Source organism: Emys orbicularis, chromosome 1 (assembly GCF_028017835.1).
Source record: "Emys orbicularis isolate rEmyOrb1 chromosome 1, rEmyOrb1.hap1, whole genome shotgun sequence".
NCBI classification, from domain to species: Eukaryota; Metazoa; Chordata; order Testudines; family Emydidae; genus Emys; species Emys orbicularis.
The window spans coordinates 68,402,484-68,423,380 of NC_088683.1; the positions used below are offsets into that span (position 1 = coordinate 68,402,484).

A 20,897-nucleotide genomic window follows, 5' to 3' on the forward strand; every position below is an offset into this window, starting at 1 on the left:
GGTACTCTTCTGACTCTATCAATGTTTCTTCACTTCAGCAGGTGGGTACTGTAGTTTTAAGAATGCTTGATAGAGATCCTGTAGGTGTTTGTCTCTGTCTGAGGGATTGGAGCAAATGCATTGTATCTTAGAGCTTGGCTGTAGACAATAGATTGTATGATGTGGTCTGGATGAAAGCTGGAGTCATGTAGGTAAGTATAGCGGTCAGTAGGTTTCCGGTATAGGCTGGTGTTTATGTGACCATCACTTATTTGCACTGTAGTGTCCAGGAAGTGGATCTGTTGTGTGGACTGATACAGGCTGAGGTTGATGGTTGAATTGTTGAAATCCTGGTGGAATTCTTCAAGAGCCTCTTTCCCATTGGTCCAGATGAAGATGTCATCAATGTAGCACAAGTAGAGTAGGGACATTAGGGGACGAGAGCTGAGGAAGCGTTATTCTAAGTCAGCCATAAAAATGTTGGCATACTGTGGGGCCATGCGGATACCCATAGCAGTGCCGCTGAAGCCATGTACATTGGCGAAACCGGACAGTCTCTATGCAAAAGAATAAATGGACACAAATCAGACGTCAAGAATTATAACATTCAAAAACCAGTCGGAGAACACTTCAACTTCCCTGGACACTCAATAACAGACCTAAAAGTGGCAATTCTTCAACAAAAAAACTTCAAAAACAGAATCCAACGAGAAACTGCAGAACTGGAATTAATTTGCAAACTGGACACCATCAAATTAGGCCTGAACAAAGACTGGGAGTGGATGGGTCATTACAAGAACTAAAAACTAATTTCCCCATGCTAATTTTCCCCTACTGTTACTCACACCTTCTTGTCAACTATTTGAAATGGGCTACCCTGATTACCACTACAAAAGTGATTCTTCCTCCTGTTGATAATATCCCACTTTAATTGAATTGTCTTGTTAGAATTGGTAAGGCAACCCTCATCTTTTCATGTACTATGTATATATATATCTTCCTACTGTATTTTCCACTCCATGCATCTGATGAAGTGGGTTCTAGCCCACGAAAGCTTATGCCCAAATAAATTTGTTAGTCTCTAAGGTGCCACAAGTACTCCTCGTTGTTTTTGCTGATACAGACTAACACGGTTACCCCTCTGAAACCTGTGGCTATGCCCTGAAGAATAACTTACTTTATTTAGAGTGTAATAATTTACACTCTAAATAGACAAGACAAACAAAGAGTGGGGGGAAAGTCAGAAATGCTTCATGCTGGCACATTTACTTCAGAGGAATTTCTCTTAGTATTATTATTATTGTTGTTGTTGTTTTATGTGACTAGTGCCAGAAGTGTATGCAGTGCTGTCATTTTGCACCAGTGCAATATTTCTCAGCTGGTCAGTCATGAGTCCCAGGGAGGTCATGAGGCACTGAAAATTTTATTACAACTTGAAGCAAAGAAAATCTCTTTCCCCATGCACAGCACACCTTTACCCTTCCAGATCTAATATTCTCTGAGAACCTCTCCAAAAACGCACTCACACACACACAACTATATTATATAGGCTTCTTGTTATCACTGATACATTTTTACTCTTACTTTTATAATAAAGGTAAGTCACAAAAAAATTGACTTTGAATAAGGGGTTGCCAATCTGAAAAGATTAAGAAACACTGCAGTAAGGTGAACTGTGCTATGCAAATAAGACCATAGCATGTATATATATGCTAACGGTACTACAACACTTGTATATTGACTTCCATCTGAGGATTTCTGCACACATTGAAAACGGGAATTAATTTCTCCTAATGATAGATACTTAAGCATTATTATTCCCATTTTACAAATGACAAAAGTGAGGTAGAGAAAGAGTCTGTGATGGATCCAGGAATTAATGTCTAGTCCTGGTCCTTCACTATACACCCGTTTTTCCTCCCTTGCAACTTAAATTTCAATTCTCAGCCAGCTTGTGGCAGTTATATAAGAAAGTTTTAAATGCATCACTGGACTCTTCCACCTCAGTGTTACGTTAACAGGAATTACCTGTGAGACAAAGACTAACACTTTCTCCGCTAACACAGGAAGCAAAAGAAAATTGGCACCGGTCTGAGTCTTGTTTTCCAAGAGTGACATCTAGAGTTTTAGCTGAAATATAAAATGGCTTTTTTTTACTTGTATGATGCAAAAATGTAGTGAATTCTTGGCCACGTGTAATATTTTGTAATATCCTTTAATAATTATTTTGCTATGTGTTTTAAAGAATTTTTTATAGAAAATACGCTATTGTTAAGTGACTTGTATATGGCTTGTTTTTGCTGCAATACTCCACTATTAAACAATAATTTCTTTTTTGCAGTTCTGTAATGATATCCTTTTGTTTTACACATGTTGATTCATCAATGAATGAAGCCTTGCACCATGCCCGGCGGTATTATTTCACTCATTTGACAGCTGAGGAGACTGAGAAGCAGTTTGTCACCGAAGTCATGCAGCAAAGCAGTGGACGAGCCAGGAATAGAACCACAGACTTGTGTCTCCTATTGCTGTGCAGTAACTGCTAGAAGCTACCCCCTCCTTCTAGCAGGTAGATTTTAGCAAACACTGTATATGAAAACTATTTTCACTGACAATCTGATTTGCATGTCGCTTTGAAGGAGAGATGGGCCTAAACCAAACCTGGCATCAGAAAACCTCTCAGATCTGGAGAATTTTGGCTCTGGATCCTAGATTTGCCTCTAGGGCTGCATTTACACTAGAGAACAAAATTAGTGGGACAGCGCCAATCTAAATACTAATGGCACAGCCTGCCTACATTAGCCATGCTGTTTTGGCTGCACAGAGTAAATCGTTGTTGAAGATGTGAAAACTGCTAAGTAACTTTGGGCTAGATCCACAAAGGGACTTAGGCCGGGGCGCCAGAACAGGGGAGCCAGGGGGCCAGGGCCCTCTCATTTTTTACTGGCTGTAAGGGCAAGCAATGGGGAGAGGGGCGGAGAGAAATGAGCAGGGGCAGGGCCTCAGGGGAAGAGGTGGTTCAGGGGCAGGGTCTTGGGGGAAGGGGTGGTACAAGGGCAGGGGCTCGGGGAGAAAGGGCGGGGCCTTGGGGAGAATGGGCGGCACAAGGGTGGGGCCTCAGGGAGAAGGGGTGGTGTGGGGACGGGGCCTCAGGGGATGGCGCTGGGGAGAAGGGCAATGGTTCGGGCCCCTGTAGCCCCCCACTTTTAGGGCGCTTCTGCCGCTCCAGACATAGGCATTGCAATGCTCAATGTTCCTACTCCCAACTTTTAGGTGCCTTGCCACCCAGTGGCATCCACAGCCCCCAGTTAGACTCCCTATACAATTATGGGGAGAGATAGGTACCTAAGAATACCTAAGGTACCTAAGCCCCACCTCTCAATAGGATTTAGGCACAGAGGTTTGGCCCAGAGGGTCTCTTCTTGGGATTCTCAGCTGAGCTCTCTTGGAGTTAGGTGCCTAAGTGGTTAGGGCACCTACCTGGGAGGTGGGAGACCCAGATTCCAGCCCCTCTACTCCCATGACTATTGAATGACTTGTACAGAATGGAACAGCTTCAACAGGAAAGACAGAGACCCCCACCACACAGCCAAGTGGCACTGAGTGAGGGGCCTTGCAGCCTATTGTCATGAGTTTTAACAAGTGAGCAAGCAAATGCCTTCTTTAGCAATTACACCGTTCCTAATCCTCAGCAGATACGGTCACACGATTGCTTAGTGTCAACATCCAATTGAAAGATTTATAAAAATATACTAGGGGCCCAATCCTGCCCTGAGGTGGCTTCTCCCATCCTATAACACCCAGATGCCAGGCACCAGCGAAGGAAGCAGGTGCCTGGGGCGGCAATCCGTCCATTGCTGGGGCGGCACGTCCGGGTCTGCGGCAGCAATTCAGCGGGGGGTCCTTCAGTCCCTCTGTTCCTCTTCGGCGGCACGTCAGCGGCAGCTCAAGCGGGTTTGTCTTTTTTTCTTTTCTTTTTTTTTGCCACTTGGGGTGGCAAAAAAGCTGGAGCCGGCCCTGCCCAGATGGCAGCAGGTCAGAATTTCCACAGAGCACTCTGATAGGCAGGAGGCCAGGCTAGCTCCACTGCTTCAGGGGGAGTGGGCCATGGGTTGGTCTGTTCTGTTCAGGTTCTTACACTGCCCTGATCACCGTGGCATCTGAGCATTAATAGCCTGCAGACACGTTCAGGCCAGTGATCTGCCTGGGCACGTAATGTGATTGGCACAACTCTCTAGAATAGGCAGAACTCCTGCCCCTTTCTAAAGCAGTAGTAATTTGTGTCCCCTGTGCATTTCCGCTGCACAGGGGACACAAACAGTGGTTTCATTAGTTCTCTGTTTGCACCTGATTGCCATTCCTTTTCCCGGAAAGGCTCTGTTAGCTGCAATCTATTTATGCAGAATTACGTATTCAAATACAAGAGAGAGAGTTAGGACTATATTTCCCTATTACTAGGGTATATTAGTGAAAGGTATGCAGGAGAGGACCCAATGTGCGTAGGAAGAGGAGATCATTCCAAAAGAGGAAAGATGGAAATCCATTATAAAATAAAGTATAAATCATTTGGAGGAAACATTTGGTTTCGGGGCCCTGAATGCTTTGTCCATAGTTTTCTTTGAAATTATTTTGTACTTAAATATAATTATCAGCTAAAGACACTGATCTTTCTGATAGCACAACCACCTGTGACACCTAAACACAATGGATGAAATCCAACCTGGCCCCATTGAAGTCAATGGCAAAACTCCCATTGACTTCAGTGGGACCAGGATTTAACCCAAAATATTTGGATGAACTACATTATGTGCCTCAAATCATAAATAGAAAGTCCATGTTATTGGGCCACGTGTTTCTTGCTTAATATAGTGCTGTGGCCGCCATAAATATGCTCTGGTTTACCAGGTGCCTGCAAAAGTTACAATCACAATATACAATGCTATTACAGGGTTGCCCCCTAGTGGAATAAGAAGGTATGTGTAAGTCTAACATTTGGTATATTTACTACCCTTGCTGAGCAAGAACTTTTGAGTTTGTGGTGCCAAAATATTGTAAACTGATGTCACTTTTGGTAGGTGATATAATCTCTGTTGATTTTATCAGGAATGATTTTCAGGTATTTCTAATCCACGCTAAACTGAAGTGCTTCCAGCTAAATCAGACAGCTAATTTTATCAAGTTTTTAACAGACATTATGTGACAATTTAAACTCTCAGACGCTAGTAACTTCAGTCTTCTCCTCTTCACCATCCAGCATTTAGCTCCTCCTTTTTTCTCCTATCCTTTTAACCTAGATAATGCATCCTGTCATTGGGTACTTAAAATAATAAGATTTCTCCAGCAGTGTAAGGAAAGAATGAAGTGAAAAGGTTGATATGGATTGAAAAGTAAAGACTGAGCTTTGGGAGGTTTTCAATCATCCATTGACCAATCACAAGAGATACCAAAGGTTTTTTTCCAAAGCTGTTATTTTGTCATGTGAATGCATCTGATTTCCTATCTTTAAAGATATAGAGCAGTTTAAAAAAAGTGTAATTTACCTGCAAATTGTCCATGGTCGTGAAACTGATGCAATTTTTCCTTTACTTATACCTCTCCAGATTCTCTTATTTTCACCAAACCTATGGAATATGTATATAATGTATTATTCTGGATGATGTGGGGGATTGATAAGTGCAAGTCTAGTAAGTATAGATGTCACTGTACATAGCTACAAGACTAACACAACTTTGCTATTTGTCCTGACACGTCTAGTTCAGTTCTTCAGACACTGTGTACCAAATTCCCTGATAGTGCAAATTAACATAGTTCCACTGAAGTCAACAGAGCTGCATCAGTTTATACCAGCAAAGAATTTGAGCCAGTATCGCTGCACTCAGTATAGCTGAACACTGAAATACATTCTGCCACTGAAATTTATTCTGTTATTTCTGTCAAAACACACTATTCAATCAATGCTATTTGTTCAAGAGCAGCAGTCCTTGTAATTTAACAGGGGGGAAAATCCCATATTTCAGTCTGTGGTAAATACTACTGCTGAAAGTTAATTGCCAGAATGCAAAGCTGACGAGCTGATGTTATGACAGTTCATTGCGTGTGCTGAAAGGCTCCTTTCTTCATCTCATCATTCTTCATGTTATACATAAATATAAAGGGATTGTTTTCTGTTCTCCTATGTGAGTGACAGAGTCTGCGATCAGTCATTATAATTAACCCATGGATTGAAAATAATAGCTTGTCATCCGTAAATGCTGCTATGATTTCTGACAGGTTTCCAGAAATCTATCAAAATGTTGGTATCCATTTTTAAAATGAAGTAATTGATGCTAAAGAAAATTAGAGTGCATTGCAAATTGCCACTGCATATTGGTTGGCTTCACATGTCACGGTACATAGATATTTTGTTGATACTGTGTATACGATGAGCAAAATCCTGCTTTTATAATATATAGTAGGGCTGTTTGAGGAGGCAGAGTAGAGCCAGCCATGCAGTGGGTCCCTGAGCCATCCTGACTGTGAAAGACAAAGAAGGTTTTGTGTGGGAGGCAGTATGGACCACATTTGAATGGTCTGCAGTAAAGGGTGAATTGGAACCCTCTGATCCAGCCTCAATAAGGGGTAGCATGCAAGGGCTCCAGGACCTTTGTAGAAGTGGGGGGGAGCCAAAGAGTTAAAATACTGCTTAAATATCTCGGAGAGTACAACTGTAATACACATAACCAGAGTACAAAATGTAGCCACATTATAATATTTAAGGTATGAACAAAAAAATTAAGACAACTTTAGTTCTAAACATCACTGGAGTGGGTGGGGGGAGGGAAGTGATTTCCAGCCTGTTCTCGCCCCGAACTCACAGGTTCTGCAGCAGCCCTCCTTCTGGGCAGGGGTTTAGCAACATCTTCATCCCATCTCACCCCACCCCACCACCAAACTTGGCCCCGATACTGTCCCCAGGGAGCGTGGAGCTGCTCCATCCCCTGGGCTCTGTTCCCAAGGCAGCAGCTATGTGCGGCGCCCTCCCCTGCAGAGCCTCCGCCAGCCAGGTTCCACAGCCACTGAAGCCCCTGCAGTCAGGTTCCCTGGGGCTCCAGTGCACAATGCCCTAAGGCTTAAACCCCTCCCCCCCCCCCCCCCGCCGGAGCCAGAGCCAGAGCCAGGAGCGGGGCCGCAGCTCTGGGAAGGGGGGATGTGGACAGGGATAAGGGGGCTGAGACTGAGGCTGGGGCTACAGCTGGGGGCGAGGGTGGGGCCAGGAGTGGAGCCAAGGCCGGGGGCCAAGGCCGGCAGCCAGGATCCCAGGCACAGGGCCAGGAGCGGAGCCCTGGGCACAGGACCAGCAGCCGGGGCCGGGACCAGGAGTGGAGCTGGATGGCGCTCCCTCCTCCCGCCTCCCCACCCCCATGGGCTTGGCTGCACCCCATCCCTGCATGTTCCTCTGTGCCCCCCTGGGGGGCGCACCCCACACTTTGGGGATCTTTGCCCTTAGAGAAAAAAACACACTGTTGGGTTATGGAGTGTTACTGCACAAGGCAAGTTGTGGCCCTATGTGTCATTGGGTCAGTAAAAGTGATGTGTGAACATTAGTTACTGTGCAGCTTGGTGCTGCAAACTTATACCACCATGTATTTTCAAACACCAACATATATACTCTATACTATGGATTAAAATAATTTTGAATTCCTGATTAGTCTGCAGTGGGAATTTTTTAAAATATGTATAGTCAGTTCTATTTCAGACTAGAGCTCTTTCTTAATTATACAGTATATGAAAGATTCATTGTAAATCCTTAGCCTCATTTTAATAATACTTACACTTAGGCTAAATTTACCTTGCACACCCAATCTCCCAGATCAGTAATTGTATTAATTTATTTATCATCTCTGCATTCCATGCTGTGATATGCTTTCTGCATTGCATCATTTCAGTGATAGTTAGCAGCATCTCAAAGAACACGCATGAGGAATAGGTAGATATTTTGTCATTAACAATGGTATATGTTTTTAGACATCATGAAGTACCTTAAATTAACAGTAATGACAAACACTTAACATGTCTCATTTACATATATAACATTACACACCAGCAGTGTCTACATCTGTAACAAAGCACAAAAGTAAGCCTTAAAGACAAATGCCAGTGAGGTAATTAGAACCACTTGTGCTGAAACTAAAATCACTAGATATAGCGCTTTATCCCAAAGTACAAAGCAATGAGTGAAGTTCTAGCAAGGGCTATGTCATCTGCCAGTGGTACTCTACCAATTTGTTGGTACTGCTACTGGAATGTAAGGTCTTTGGGTGGGACTTTCAAAAGTGCTCCAGGTAGGCCTGAATTTGCTCCCACCATTGACTTCAGTGGGAACAGTTAGACCAACTCTGAGCACTCTTGGAAACCCCAGCCTTGACGACGTTATGGACCAAAACCACTTTTTCAGTGTGATACAATTACTGCCAGGCTGATTGCATAATCCTCTTTCTGATGATTTGCAGTGCTTTTTTGTTTTGATTAGCGTGCACAGTATGGTGGCATTTTCCTTGTGTCACTTTCCTTGACTTCTATTTGATGGTTTCTATGTAAGTCTGAATCCAGGGAAGGAGAATATCAAGTTCACTGATGGCTTTGTAGATGCCCTTTTCTCCAAGCTGTCAGTAAGAGAAAGGTGTTAGAAGCAGAAGTCAGCCATGTTTTCAAACAGTGCAACTTTGAAATCAACTATCAGGGCTTTACCTTATCAAACGTTTTCTTTATTTTTTTGACAGCCGTAGTTACTCTAGTGGTTGGAGCACATGGTAGCTGAAGGGACAAGAAGAAAATCAGAAGAACTTGTGGAGTCTGGTGTAAGCAATTGATAATAAGTAAGAACAGAGCCCGTCATATGGCCTCCTGATACAGATGTGTAAAGGTAGCAACATTTGGGCCATACTTGCTGTTGTAAATGGGTGAGTTTATATAAGCTTTTGGAAGATATGTGAGCACACTTGGGAAAGCTGTAGAACATAAGACAGTGAAACTTGTACAATGGACCACTCACATTGGGAACCTCCTTCTTTTAAGAGACCTCTGCAAAGTAGTGAGTGTAATTCTGTTCCCTTACATGGTTACTTAAAATGGGTTTAAAACTATTTACAAAGTTAATTTACGTTTCCATGTGGAATTTTTAATGATTGTTCTTCCCATTTTTAATGCTAATTAAGGGCCCAATTCTGCAATCTTTAACTGCAAACTTTCAATTCCCATTGAAGTCATTGGGAGTTTTGTCGGAATAAAACCTGACAACCATTTTCTCCTGTAACTAAATCTTGCAAGGAAGCCATAGATGTAAGTGTCAAGTAGTGGTATCCAATCAGCCACATGCGGATATCTGAAACATAGATTTATGTAATCACTAAAGGATCAAAATGAAGCTGGGTGTGGAGGGAAAGGGTTTATTTAGTCTAACCCATACTGTAAAAACTAAAGATTGGAATTCAGTAAGATACTGGTCCAGTACATTGCTTTTATCATTCTGAATGTTTTTTATTTCCCTTCAGCAGCCTACGGTGCCTCCTGCAGTGACCTTCATGGCATCAATCAGCAGATGGGGCCCTAGAGCGCTGGCAGCAACATTAGAGAAAGAAAGCAAACGTAAAGACTTGCTACCTTTGACTCTTCAGGAAAAACTGTCAAAACTGCTCATCTGCTTGAGTTAAAAAGTGGGCCTGCTCCAGGAGTAAGTTACTGCTCAACGTAAGGAGGGCAAAATCAGGAGCTTTATTTAGAAGGACGAAGGGCTGAGCAGCTGATGTCTGAACCTATGGTTCCAGGGAGCCTGTGTGATGCTTAGATCACTGAGCTATCCCTATTGAATTGGCTGTGATTCTTTGATTGAATTGGCATTTAGGGTCAGGGAGTATCCTTTATGCTGTGTCTGCACATCAGCTGGCACAGTGGAACTCCAAACCTCACTGGCACCTCCGAGTGCTACCACAATACAAATAATAAGAAAGTGGACTGATTAAATTGATGGCAAAGTAGGGAGTCCAGGTTTGGAATTTGTGTAGCAGAATAGAAGAGAAACTTAGGGGAGACTCACTCTCCCAAAGAGCGCACACACACAAAAAAGACCCCCGCACAAACATCACAGAGCTGCCAAAGCCAGGAACATGAAGCCATTGACAATGTCTTTTACTAGCAACGTTCATTTTAAAAGAAGTTTTCCAAGTGATTCGAAAATGATTTTAAAAATTGGGACATTCTGACTAAAGATCCCTACTACTCTCAACTCAGGTTAAAATCTTTTGTGATGTCATAGTCCCACTAATTCTCATTCTTTCTAGGAGTTCTCCTGCAAAAGAGAAAGTCAAGATCTGATATTTCTTATTAACAAATCAAGCAAAAAACTACTGAGATCTAGATTGACTTTAATCTTTATCAGAGGTGCCTTGGAAAGTGAAAATGTAAACAAAAGCTACTTTAATGGATAATGCTATAACTTCTCTATACAAAATATTTAAACATTTCTTTTTAGACTTTTTTAGGCAAATTAGTCATGATTCTTTATACTTTTAAACAGTGATACAGTATGCCACTGATCCAATGCATCCAAAAGAGACGACACTAAATTTATTTATTTAAATGACTGTTCATAGATTCATAGATTCCAAGGCCGGAAGGGATCATTGTGATCATCTAATGTGACCCTCTGTGAAATACAGGCCACAGAACTGCCCAAAATAATTTCTAGAGAATAATTCTGCCCCAAGTGTTCATACATATTATACACACTGTTCTTCCCACCTAATGGGAAAGTGAGCTCTCTGTATATTTAGGTGGATTATGTTTGGGCTGCGGTGTAAGATCTGCTAGTGAGTCTGAAATTAAATTGCAACAATTCAAATCATGCAATGAATTTGTTGGACTTGGGTGCACTGTTCAAATGTAGGGTAAAATTTTCAAAAGCTTTTAGTGACATAGGAGCCTAAATCCATTTCCAAAAGAGATTTAGGCACTGGAGAACACGTCTCATTGAAATAAATGGGAATAAGGGTCCTCAGTACCTAAGTCACTTTTCAAAGTGAGATTTGGTCTCTTAAATCACGTAGAGGCTTGTGAAAAATTTTCCCATAGGCTACTGGACAATGACTTGAGCTGATGGTGTAAGAATCAGAATGATAATATAGCGCACATTATTTGGCAATGCCTTTACATCAGAAATATTTGGTAAAAAAATAGAAGTTTTTATATATAGTAAGGAATCCTATGTTAGTGACTGAGTCATAACTATCTTAGCTATATGACTCTTCTGGAGTACATGGGACTATACAAGATGCTTGTTTGATAATGAATTACTATTGCCTTAGTTGTCCAAAGAACTTGATTCCCAGAAGGTGGTACCATCGTTGTGTGCCATCCTCCATAACCGGTATGTTGACATGGAAGAAATTCCTTCTTATGAGCATCTTATACATAAGACATTCTTCCTTTTTATGTTTTATATCTTATCTAAAGGAGACAACAGATGTGCAAATAAGAGGATCATGAGATTGCTAAGCCATTTGGGGATGAAGCGCTATAGCAATCCAGGACTTTGTGTAAAGTATTCATTGGTTTTGTTCTTTGTCCACATTTTATGTTATTCTTATGTATGGTTTTGTATCATTGATTTAAAATCAGTATAGCGTTTATTTTTTAAAGTGCTATCAAAATGACAAAAATGAGAAATCTTGCCCTATAGTAAATTCTGAAAGCTAATATTAAATTTTTTCTCAAATACCTGTTTTTTTCTAGTAAAAGAGAGGGGGGTTTCTCCCTCCTATTAATATTTTTTCAGTACAGTTCCTGTCAATATCCAGAAATCTACACTCTAACATATTTAGATTTTTATCTAGTAAGCACTGGCTCTAAATGTGCAATACAACACAAAACCCAGTGTATCTTGTCTACATAGTTATACAGTACAGGATCCAAGTTATTTGTAGGTTAGAGTGTGAAACAGGTTGCAAAGAGTGCAATTATTTAGTAGTAATTGATATTCATAATTCAGTCATTGCTGGTAGTTTGAGTTTCTTGGAATGTGTTGGTGCCTTTAATGGCATAATTGATTTTCAGAAAAAACAGTGGAATTTCTTTACATTTTAAATACAATATGGCAAACTGCACCTGTGAAAGACATCAAATTATGGCACACTACATAATGGGTGTGCATGCATGTATGTATGAATGTAGTGTATATATATATATATATATAAATGCTATAACATACAAAAACCTAGGGTTTCCTTAACTATAGAGTCTGAGTATTGGTGGAGTTTTTCCCATTGATATTTTAATGTTTTCACATGGTACAAACATGTAGAATGTGTTTTAGTTGAGCTGTAATGCTGCAAAGGCTTCTCTATACCTGATTATTTCGTACTGCAAATATTTGTATGGAACTAACATCTACTTCTTATACATTTATTAATGGATATAATTAGATACATTTTGATTCTATAACTTGTGTCATACATTTCTCCCCTCTTTCATTCCTTATCTGTATATAAACAGCTAGTCATTTCCAGGGGTGCTGGAACAATTTGTACAGTGGGGGGTGCTGAGAGCCATTGAACCAAACTGTAAACCCTGTATATGATGGAAACCATGTCAAGCCTGGGGGTGCAGCAGCACCCCCTGCACACCTAGTTCCAGCACCTATGGTCACTTATAATCAGAATCCTCTATTTGTGACACCTGACTGGCAATCTTGGAAGAGTTTATGACATGGCAAGGGATTGTGATTTCAAATGAGAGAAATGCAAGTGGAGGGGATGAATTTCTAAGGACCAACAGTCCTGTTTTCATACAAATAAAACTCAGGAAAGTAAATAACAGAAGTTTCATGATACAGTCAAAATTGTTTCAAAATACTTTGGGATTCTTGTCTTATTTTTCATGAAACACGTGCAGCTGTTTCAAATGGAAATATTATTTTTTTTTGCTGCATTAAAGAAGTGGGGGTAAGAATTAGGCACTCATTAAAGGTACTTTGCTGAAGTAGGAACACATAGAAGGTATTATGCTGTGTGAGCATCTCTAGTTATTATGAAGGTCAGTGGAGTTAGGAGTCTTCTGTGAGGGGAAAAAACCCTGTCTTCAGGCTTCCCTCACACAGAGTGTTTTCTGTGTCGGCACAAGAAAACCTCCAGCTAATCTCCAGGAGATTGTGCCCTGCTGTGCTGGGGCATTGGCTAGAGTTCAGAGTCCCCCTCTTCCAGCCCTACCCTGTCCAACTGCAGCCTCAGTACTCAGGTTGTAGCTGCACCCTGGAAGCAGTAGATGGAGAGTGAGCAGCGCTAGCTTTAGGCATATGCTAAATGAGTGTAGTAAAATTTTCCCCCGCACAACTGGGAAGCCCCGGGAACGCACTCTGTGACTCTGAATCACCCCGCCTGCTAGAAGGATGATCTAGCTCTTTTCTGGTGCTCGGGATAGCCTGGCTCACTTCGCTTCAAAGAAGATACTCACACAGTTGCTTAGGTTCTCCTGCAGGGTCTGAAAGGCACTAACTATGTACACCTTGTCACTTCCAATACCAAGGCCTCCAAAAACATTTTTCACGTAGAATGAGAGAAGCTGATCTCGAACGCTGCAATTTTTCTGAAAACAAAATAAATCAGACATTAATTTAGTGTGAAACTGTCACGTCAAATTTGGCCTAAAATTTAAGTTTTATCAAATTCAGCATTTATAAAACGCACAGGCAATAGGAATCCTTTCGTCAATTTCTTTATCATCCCAATGGACAGCCATTTGCTTTTATTTTTGTGAACAAATAAACATTACCCCAGGGGGGTTTGCAACCCAGACAGTGCAATATCGTGCTAACCCGAAAGCAAAATACACCAGAGACTGATCATTAACAAAAGTACAATCAATGAATCTATTATTTTCTGTCCTAAAATGCAAAACATAGACATGTAGCAAATATAGTGAACCCTGTATTACATTATTTGGGCCAAATTATAGGTGTCCTTATGTGGATTCTCTGGGAGGCAGGAGTCCAATTCTCCTTTCCAGTGCAATAAGGGGGGTGGGGCGGGATAAGGAATTCAACGCAGCTGTTCGGGATTCCTGAGTGCTATGTGGGGCCACTAGCCTTCCTGTCATAATACACACCCGTAACAGGCTGTATGTGGGCAGGTTGGGGGCATAACTGTGGTCTTGGCCCTCAGGTGAACTAGCTATCCCCTGGAAAGTACAACTGGGGAAGAGCACCTGCTATACTGTTTTCACTGGTGTAGCAAGTGCCTCTTTGAGCATGTGCTTCCCCCCGGCCCAAGCACCACTACTGGTCTTCCCAATTATCCTCCCAAATCCTATTCCAGCCTCTACCTTACACAGGGACAAAGTGCCTCCAACTGCTCCCACCTGGCACTTCAGTCACTCAGCCCTTCCCTTTCCCATTCCCTCCCCCTACACCCCAGTGCTCTGTGGCCTGTAAGAGAATCTTTTTCAGTGTTAATAGGCCAATGTGTTATTCGTACCCTCAGAAGGGAGTTTTTCAATCTATAGTTCTCAGTCTAATATTGTCCCTCGGAATTAAACACAATCACCAAATTCTCTATCAGAAACCATTCCTTTTGATCAGCCACTCCCACCTCATTCAGAATGAAATATGATCAAAGTAAAGAAGTGGAAAACAAAGAATCCAGATCTTACCATAAACAACTTTTTGGTTGTCTTTTTTAACAATCTTCTGTTCTTGATGAGATCTTTCTATAAAGAATAATGAATTAATATTAATTTAGATTAATATACATCTAACCTTCTCCTCCAGACCAGAAGGAGGAAAGATGGACTTTTTATTCAGTGTTTTTATAGCACCTAACACAATGGGGTCCTGGGCCATGGCTGGGGCTCCTAGGTGCTATGGTAATACAAATAAATTATTATAATAATAATTAATACGTAGGACTAGAAGTCAGGAGATCTGAGTTCTGTTCCCAACTCTGCCACACACACTTCCTCCTGGACCTTAGGAAAGTCACTTAACCCGTCTGTGCCCCCTCGTTTTACCCATCTTTAAAACTGGGATAACAATACTGTCCGATCTCATGGCAGTGTAGTGAGGATTAATTTATTAAAATTGCCAGGTGCTCAGATACTCTGATGCCACAGAAACATCTGTAAATAAGTAAAAATGAACATATAATCTTTCCAACCAATGGGATTAACTTACTGGAATAGATGCTTTGAAAGTAGTTGCCTTGACATATAGGTTCTCTGTCACTTTGGAGATCATTCCTTTTCGACAGCTGTTCTTGCCTGAGGATGCCTTTTTGCCTTCAGCAATGAAAAGACACAGTAGAACTAAAAGAAGACCAGACCTGAAAAGAGAATACAGTCTCATTCTCACCACTCCTTCCTGCCTCTGGTATAGTCACAGCAGCCTGTGGGATATAGCAAGACTGGTTAGATGACAAAGGTTAACCTAATTCTGTTAACCCTCAAAGCAGCTTCTGTCTGAGATGTTCATATAGATAATTTATTGCTGATGTGTTGGTAGATCACTTTTGTTGCTCTATTTTTATACATCTTGCTCCACTTTCAGCTAGTTTGACCACACCATCTGTGACGTTTGTAAAAGACATCTCCATATTTACTGGCAATAAGAGCTAGGTTTCCAAGAAAGAAGAGCTTCGCTCTCACATTGAAAGGCTTCTTTCTTTTTCTTCAGTGGCCTACTGAAGAGAAAATGGTTAAATTGGTTAGCTTCATTTTGTGACAAAAGCTAGTGGGTTTCTGAATATTTTCTCAAGTGTAAAGGATTTCTGCAAAGCGTGATGGTAGCTTTTTCCAAAACACATGCCATAGTTTTAAACTATTCTAAAAGCATTAGAAATCTAGTTATTCCCAAGGAAATGGACTAAGCTGGCATCACCCCTGTGATCTTGTATTTTAAGGATTCTGTTTGAGCTAATGAATTCTTGCTGTAAGTACATTATGAAATAACCTATGTCATAATAGAGAAAACACCATTTATTTTAATTTTGAAGGTGTCGCTTTTTTGAAAATATGAAGGAGTGACAATGAACCACCATGAAAGATGTTGTTGTGGTGGGAGTCACATCATGGTGCTGTTCTGTGTAGTTTTCCCAGTTCTTTTTCTTAGCATGTGAGCACTGGTCAGTCGTTAAAAAAAAGTTTGTATTTTTTTGGGGAGCTGTGGTAGGTAGCATGGGAGTTTGTGCTCTGCCTTAATCTCTCTAATTAGAGTCACTTATCAAAAGCAGAATTGCTCCCTGGGAACCAAGCACTGGTGTTTGGATTGAGGTCCCAAAAAGATGGGATTGCCGATGTACTGTTTGTGACCACCTCGGTTCAAGGACTGGTGCTTGTAGAGTGAAGTAAAAAAGTTGCATTAAGAATATACCCAGAGGCTGTTGAACGAGAAATCTATTTGTAAGGTCTCAGAATCTGCTATAACTTGGCAGAGGGGTGACAGAATTGAAAGCATGATGGGTAAGATAGTTACTTCTACACAAAGAGCCAAATGGAGCGATGCCGATTTACACTAGCTTTGGATCTGGCCCAGAAACTTTAGGGTTTAGAACTGTCAGGTTCTGAGATGAAATTGGAACAATGGACCAAACTCATCTCTAGTGTAACTCCATTAACTTTAATAAAGTTATAACAAGGATAAATTTAGCACTGCATTAAAGTAAATAGAGTTAAACCAAAGATGAGAAGTTGTTATGCCTGGGCTGAATTTGCCCCAGTAGTCCAGCTCCCCGATCTGGCTGAGCTGTGCTCAGTGTAAGGTCATGTGCCAGGAGAAAGTAACTTTCAGCCACTTTTATAGACGCTTGGGCCAGTTCAGTCCCTACTGGAAGTTAGAATAGTCTCTACAACTACCCAACTGGGAGATCTTATCATTTTCTATCCCCATTTATGCTACTGGAGTGCCCCAAAGGGGTCTAAGCAGGCCAGAGAAAATGACTTAAAGTATATATGAGACCACTAAGGGCTTGTGTATGCTTAAAATGCTACAATGGCATAGCTGTACCACTGCAGGGCTTCAGTGTAGACACTACCTATGCTGATGGGAGGGAGTTTCCTGTTGGCTTAGGTAATCCATCTCCCTGAGAGGCGGTGTCTAGGTCAATGGAAGAATTCTTCCGTCAACCTAGCCCTGTCTACATGGGGACTTAGGTCACCTTAACTACACTGCTTGAGGTGTGAATTTTTCACACCCCTGACTGACATAATTAAACTGACCTAATTTTCTAGCATAGACCAAGTCTTAGAGAGGCCACAGATTCCAGTATCCTCTGTAAATCTGAATGTCATCAGTGTACTTTTTTGTTCTCAACTTTACATTCTGATGTAGCTATCACCAGAATGTCCCAGGGTCTGGAAGAAATAAACCGAGGGATGACAAGTTGCTTCAAGTTTAACACACACAGAGCAGACATGCTGCTGGTAGGAAGAAGTAAACAGTGAAAGGAGCTGGCAAATAGACTCACCGGAATCTACACTGAGGGAATCTGACTACCCAATTAATAAGGTAACGCGCAGCCTCTGAGTCAAGATGGACTCATCTCTGCTTCTCGTCACCCCAGCTGTAACAGTGATGAGGAATGTATTCAGGGAGAGTAATTCCATGCTCTAATAATAAGAATATAGGAGTAAGGATATATTACCAACCAACTGACCAGGATGGCGATAGTGACTGTGAAATGCTCAGGGAGATTAGAGAGACTATTAAAATAAAAAACTCAATAATAATAATGGGGGATTTCAACTATCCCTATATAGACTGGATACATGTCAACTCAGGATGGAATGCAGAGATAAAGTTTCTTGACACCTTAAATGACTGCTTCTTGGAGCAGCTAGTCCTGGAACCCACAAGAGGAGAGGCAATTCTTGATTTAGTCCTAAGTGGAGCACAGGATCTGGTCCAAGAGGTGAATATAGTTGGACCTCTTGGTAATAGTGACCACAATATAAGTGACCATAATATAATTAAATTTATCATCACCGTGGTGGGGAAAACACCACAGCAGCCCAACACTGTAGCATTTAATTTCACAAAGGGAAACTACACAAAAATGAGGAGGTTAGTTAAACAGAAATTAAAAGGTACAGCGCCAAAAGTGAAATCCCTGCAAGCTGTATGGAAACATTTTAAAGACACATAAAGGCTCAACTTAAATGTATACCCCAAATTAAAAAACATAGTAAGAGAACTAAAACAGTGCCACCGTGGCTAAACAACAAAGTAAAAGAAGCAGTGAGAGGCAAAAAGGCATCCTTTAAAAAGTGGAAGTTAAATTCTAGTGAGGAAAATAGAAAGGAGCATAAACTCTGGCAAATGAAGTGTAAAAATATAATTAGGAAGGCCAAAAAAGAATTTGAAGAACAGCTAGCCAAAGACTCAAAAAGTAATAGCAAAAAAAAATTTAAGTACATCAGAAGCAGGAAGCCTGCTAAACAACCAGTGGGGCCACTGGACGATCGAGATGCTAAAGGAGCACTCAAGAACGATAAGGCCATTGCGGAGAAACTAAATTAATTCTTTGCATCGATCTTCATGGCTGAGAATGTGAGGGAGATTCCCAAACCTGACCCATTCTTTTTTAGATGACAAATCTGAGGGATTGTCCTAGACTGAGGTGTCATTAGAGGAGGTTTTGGAACAAATTGATAAATTAAACAGTAATAAGTCACCAGGACCAGATGGTATTCACCCAATAGTTCGGAAGGAACTCAAATGTGAAATTGCAGAACTACTAACTGTAGTCTGTAACCTGTCATTTAAATCAGCTTCTGTACCAAATGACTGGAGGATAGCTAATGTGAGGCCAATTTTTTAAAAGGGCTCCAGAGGTGATCTCGGCAATTACAGGCCAATAAGCCTGACTTCACTACCAGGCAAACTGGTTGAAACTATAGTGAAGAACAAAATTTTCGGACACATAGATGAACATAATTTGTTGGGGAAAAGTCAACATGGTTTTTGTAAAGGGAAATCATGCCGCACCAATCTACTAGAATTCTTTGAGGGGGTCAATAAGCATGTGCACAAGGGGGAACCAGTGAATATAGTGTTATTAGATGTTCAGAAAGCCTTTGACAAGGTCCCTCCCCAAAGGCTCTTAAGCAAAGTAAGCTGTCATGGAATAAGAGGAAAGATCCTCTCATGGATTGGTAACTGGTTAAAAGATAGGAAACAAAGGATAGGAATAAATGGTCACTTTTAAGAATGGAAAGAGGTAAATAGTGGTATCCCCCAGGGGTCTGTACTGGGACCAGTCCTATTCAACATATTCATAAATGATCTGGAAAAAGGGGTAAACAGTGAGGTGGCAAAATTTAATGTTGATAAATGCAAAGTAATGCATATTGGAAAACCTAATCACAGTGATAACTCAGTGGTTTGAGCATTGACCTGCTAAACTCAGGGTTGTGAGTTCAATCCTTGAGGGGGCCATTTAGGGATCTGGGGCAAAAATCTGTGAGGGATGGTACTTGGTCCTGCTATGAAGGCAGGGGACTGAACTCAATGATGTTTCAAGGTCCCTTCCAGTTCTATGAGATAGGTATATCTCCATATTATCTTATCTTTAACTATACATGTAAAATGATGGGGTCTAAATTAGCTGTTACCACCACTCAAGAAAAAAGATCTTGCAGACATTGTAGATAGTTCTCTGAAAACATCCGCTCAATGTGCTGCGGCAGTCAAAAAGGTGAACAGCATGTTGGGAATCATTAAGAAAGGGATAGATAATAAGGCAGAAAATATCATATTGCCTCTATGTAAATCCATGGGACACCCAGATCTTGAATACTGTATGCAGATGTCATTGCCCCGTCTCAAAAAAGGTATAGTAGAATTGGAAAAAGTTCAGAAAAGGGCAACAAAAATTATTAGGGGTGTGGAACGGCTTCCGTATGAGAAGAGATTAATAAGACTGGTACTTTTCAGCTTGGAAAAGAGATGACTAAGGGGGGATATGATTGAATATAAAATCATGACTGGTTCGGAGAAAGTAAATAAGGAAGTGTTATTTACTCCTTCTCATAACACAAGAACTAGGGGCCACCAAATGAAATTAATAGGCAGTAGGTTTAAAACAAACAAAAGGAAGTATTTCTTCACCAACACATAATCAATCTGTGGAACTCCTTGCCAGAGGATGTTGTGAAGGCCAAGACTATAACAGGGTTCAAAAAAGAACTAGATAAGTTCATGGAGGATAGGTCCATCAATGGCTATTAGCCAGGATGGGCAGGGATGGTGTCCCTAGCCTCTGTTTGCCAGAAGCTGGTAATGAGTGACATGGAATGAATCACTTGATGATTTACCTGTTCATTCCCTCTGGGGCACCTGGCATTGGCCACTGTTGAAAGACAGGATACTGGGCTAGATGGACCTTTGGTCTGACCCAGTATGGTCGTTCTTATGTTCTTATGTTCTTCAATGGGATTACTCATGTGCTTAAAGTTACACACATGCTGAAGCACTTTATGGGATCAGGGCCTAGGAGAGTTTTTTAAAAAGGAGAGAGACAAAGAGGAGGTAGTAATGGGGATCACTTAACATTTTGGGCTTATGGAAGGGGAGTAGAGCTAAGGGCCCTTGGGTGTGTTTAGTGCTACCTTAAGCTTTGAGTTCTGTGTTTACTGTTTGAATACCATAAAACATGACAGATCAGATGTAGTGAACTTTGCGACAATACTGTAGTTTAAAATAGCTTTAAGCATTATAGCAGCTGTCTCCTTGTTTGTGCCTGGAAGTGGATTTCAGGGTGCATGTAGCAGGGTTGACACCTGCTCCTCCTGGAAGGGCCTGAGATAGCCCAGGGAGCAGGCAGAGTGAAGGCTGAGTTGATTGGGGGAAGTGGCTGCAGCTGGGGCCACGCCCCAATCAGGCCTCAGCAGGCCCTATAAAG

At 41.4% G+C, this 20,897-nt stretch overlaps 1 protein-coding gene across 1 annotated transcript; it reads right to left on the bottom strand.

The window, feature by feature from the left end:
- Positions 1 to 8,534: 8,534 nt before the first annotated feature.
- On the bottom strand, positions 8,535 to 15,346 carry IL26 (interleukin 26). The gene is made up of 5 exons (XM_065401776.1): positions 15,176 to 15,346; positions 14,656 to 14,712; positions 13,462 to 13,593; positions 8,707 to 8,772; positions 8,535 to 8,621 (listed from the first exon to the last, which is right to left on the bottom strand). The coding sequence occupies exons 1-5, from the start codon at positions 15,344 to 15,346 to the stop codon at positions 8,535 to 8,537; spliced, it is 513 nt and encodes a 170-aa protein (XP_065257848.1).
- Between the last annotated feature and the right edge of the window lie 5,551 nt (positions 15,347 to 20,897).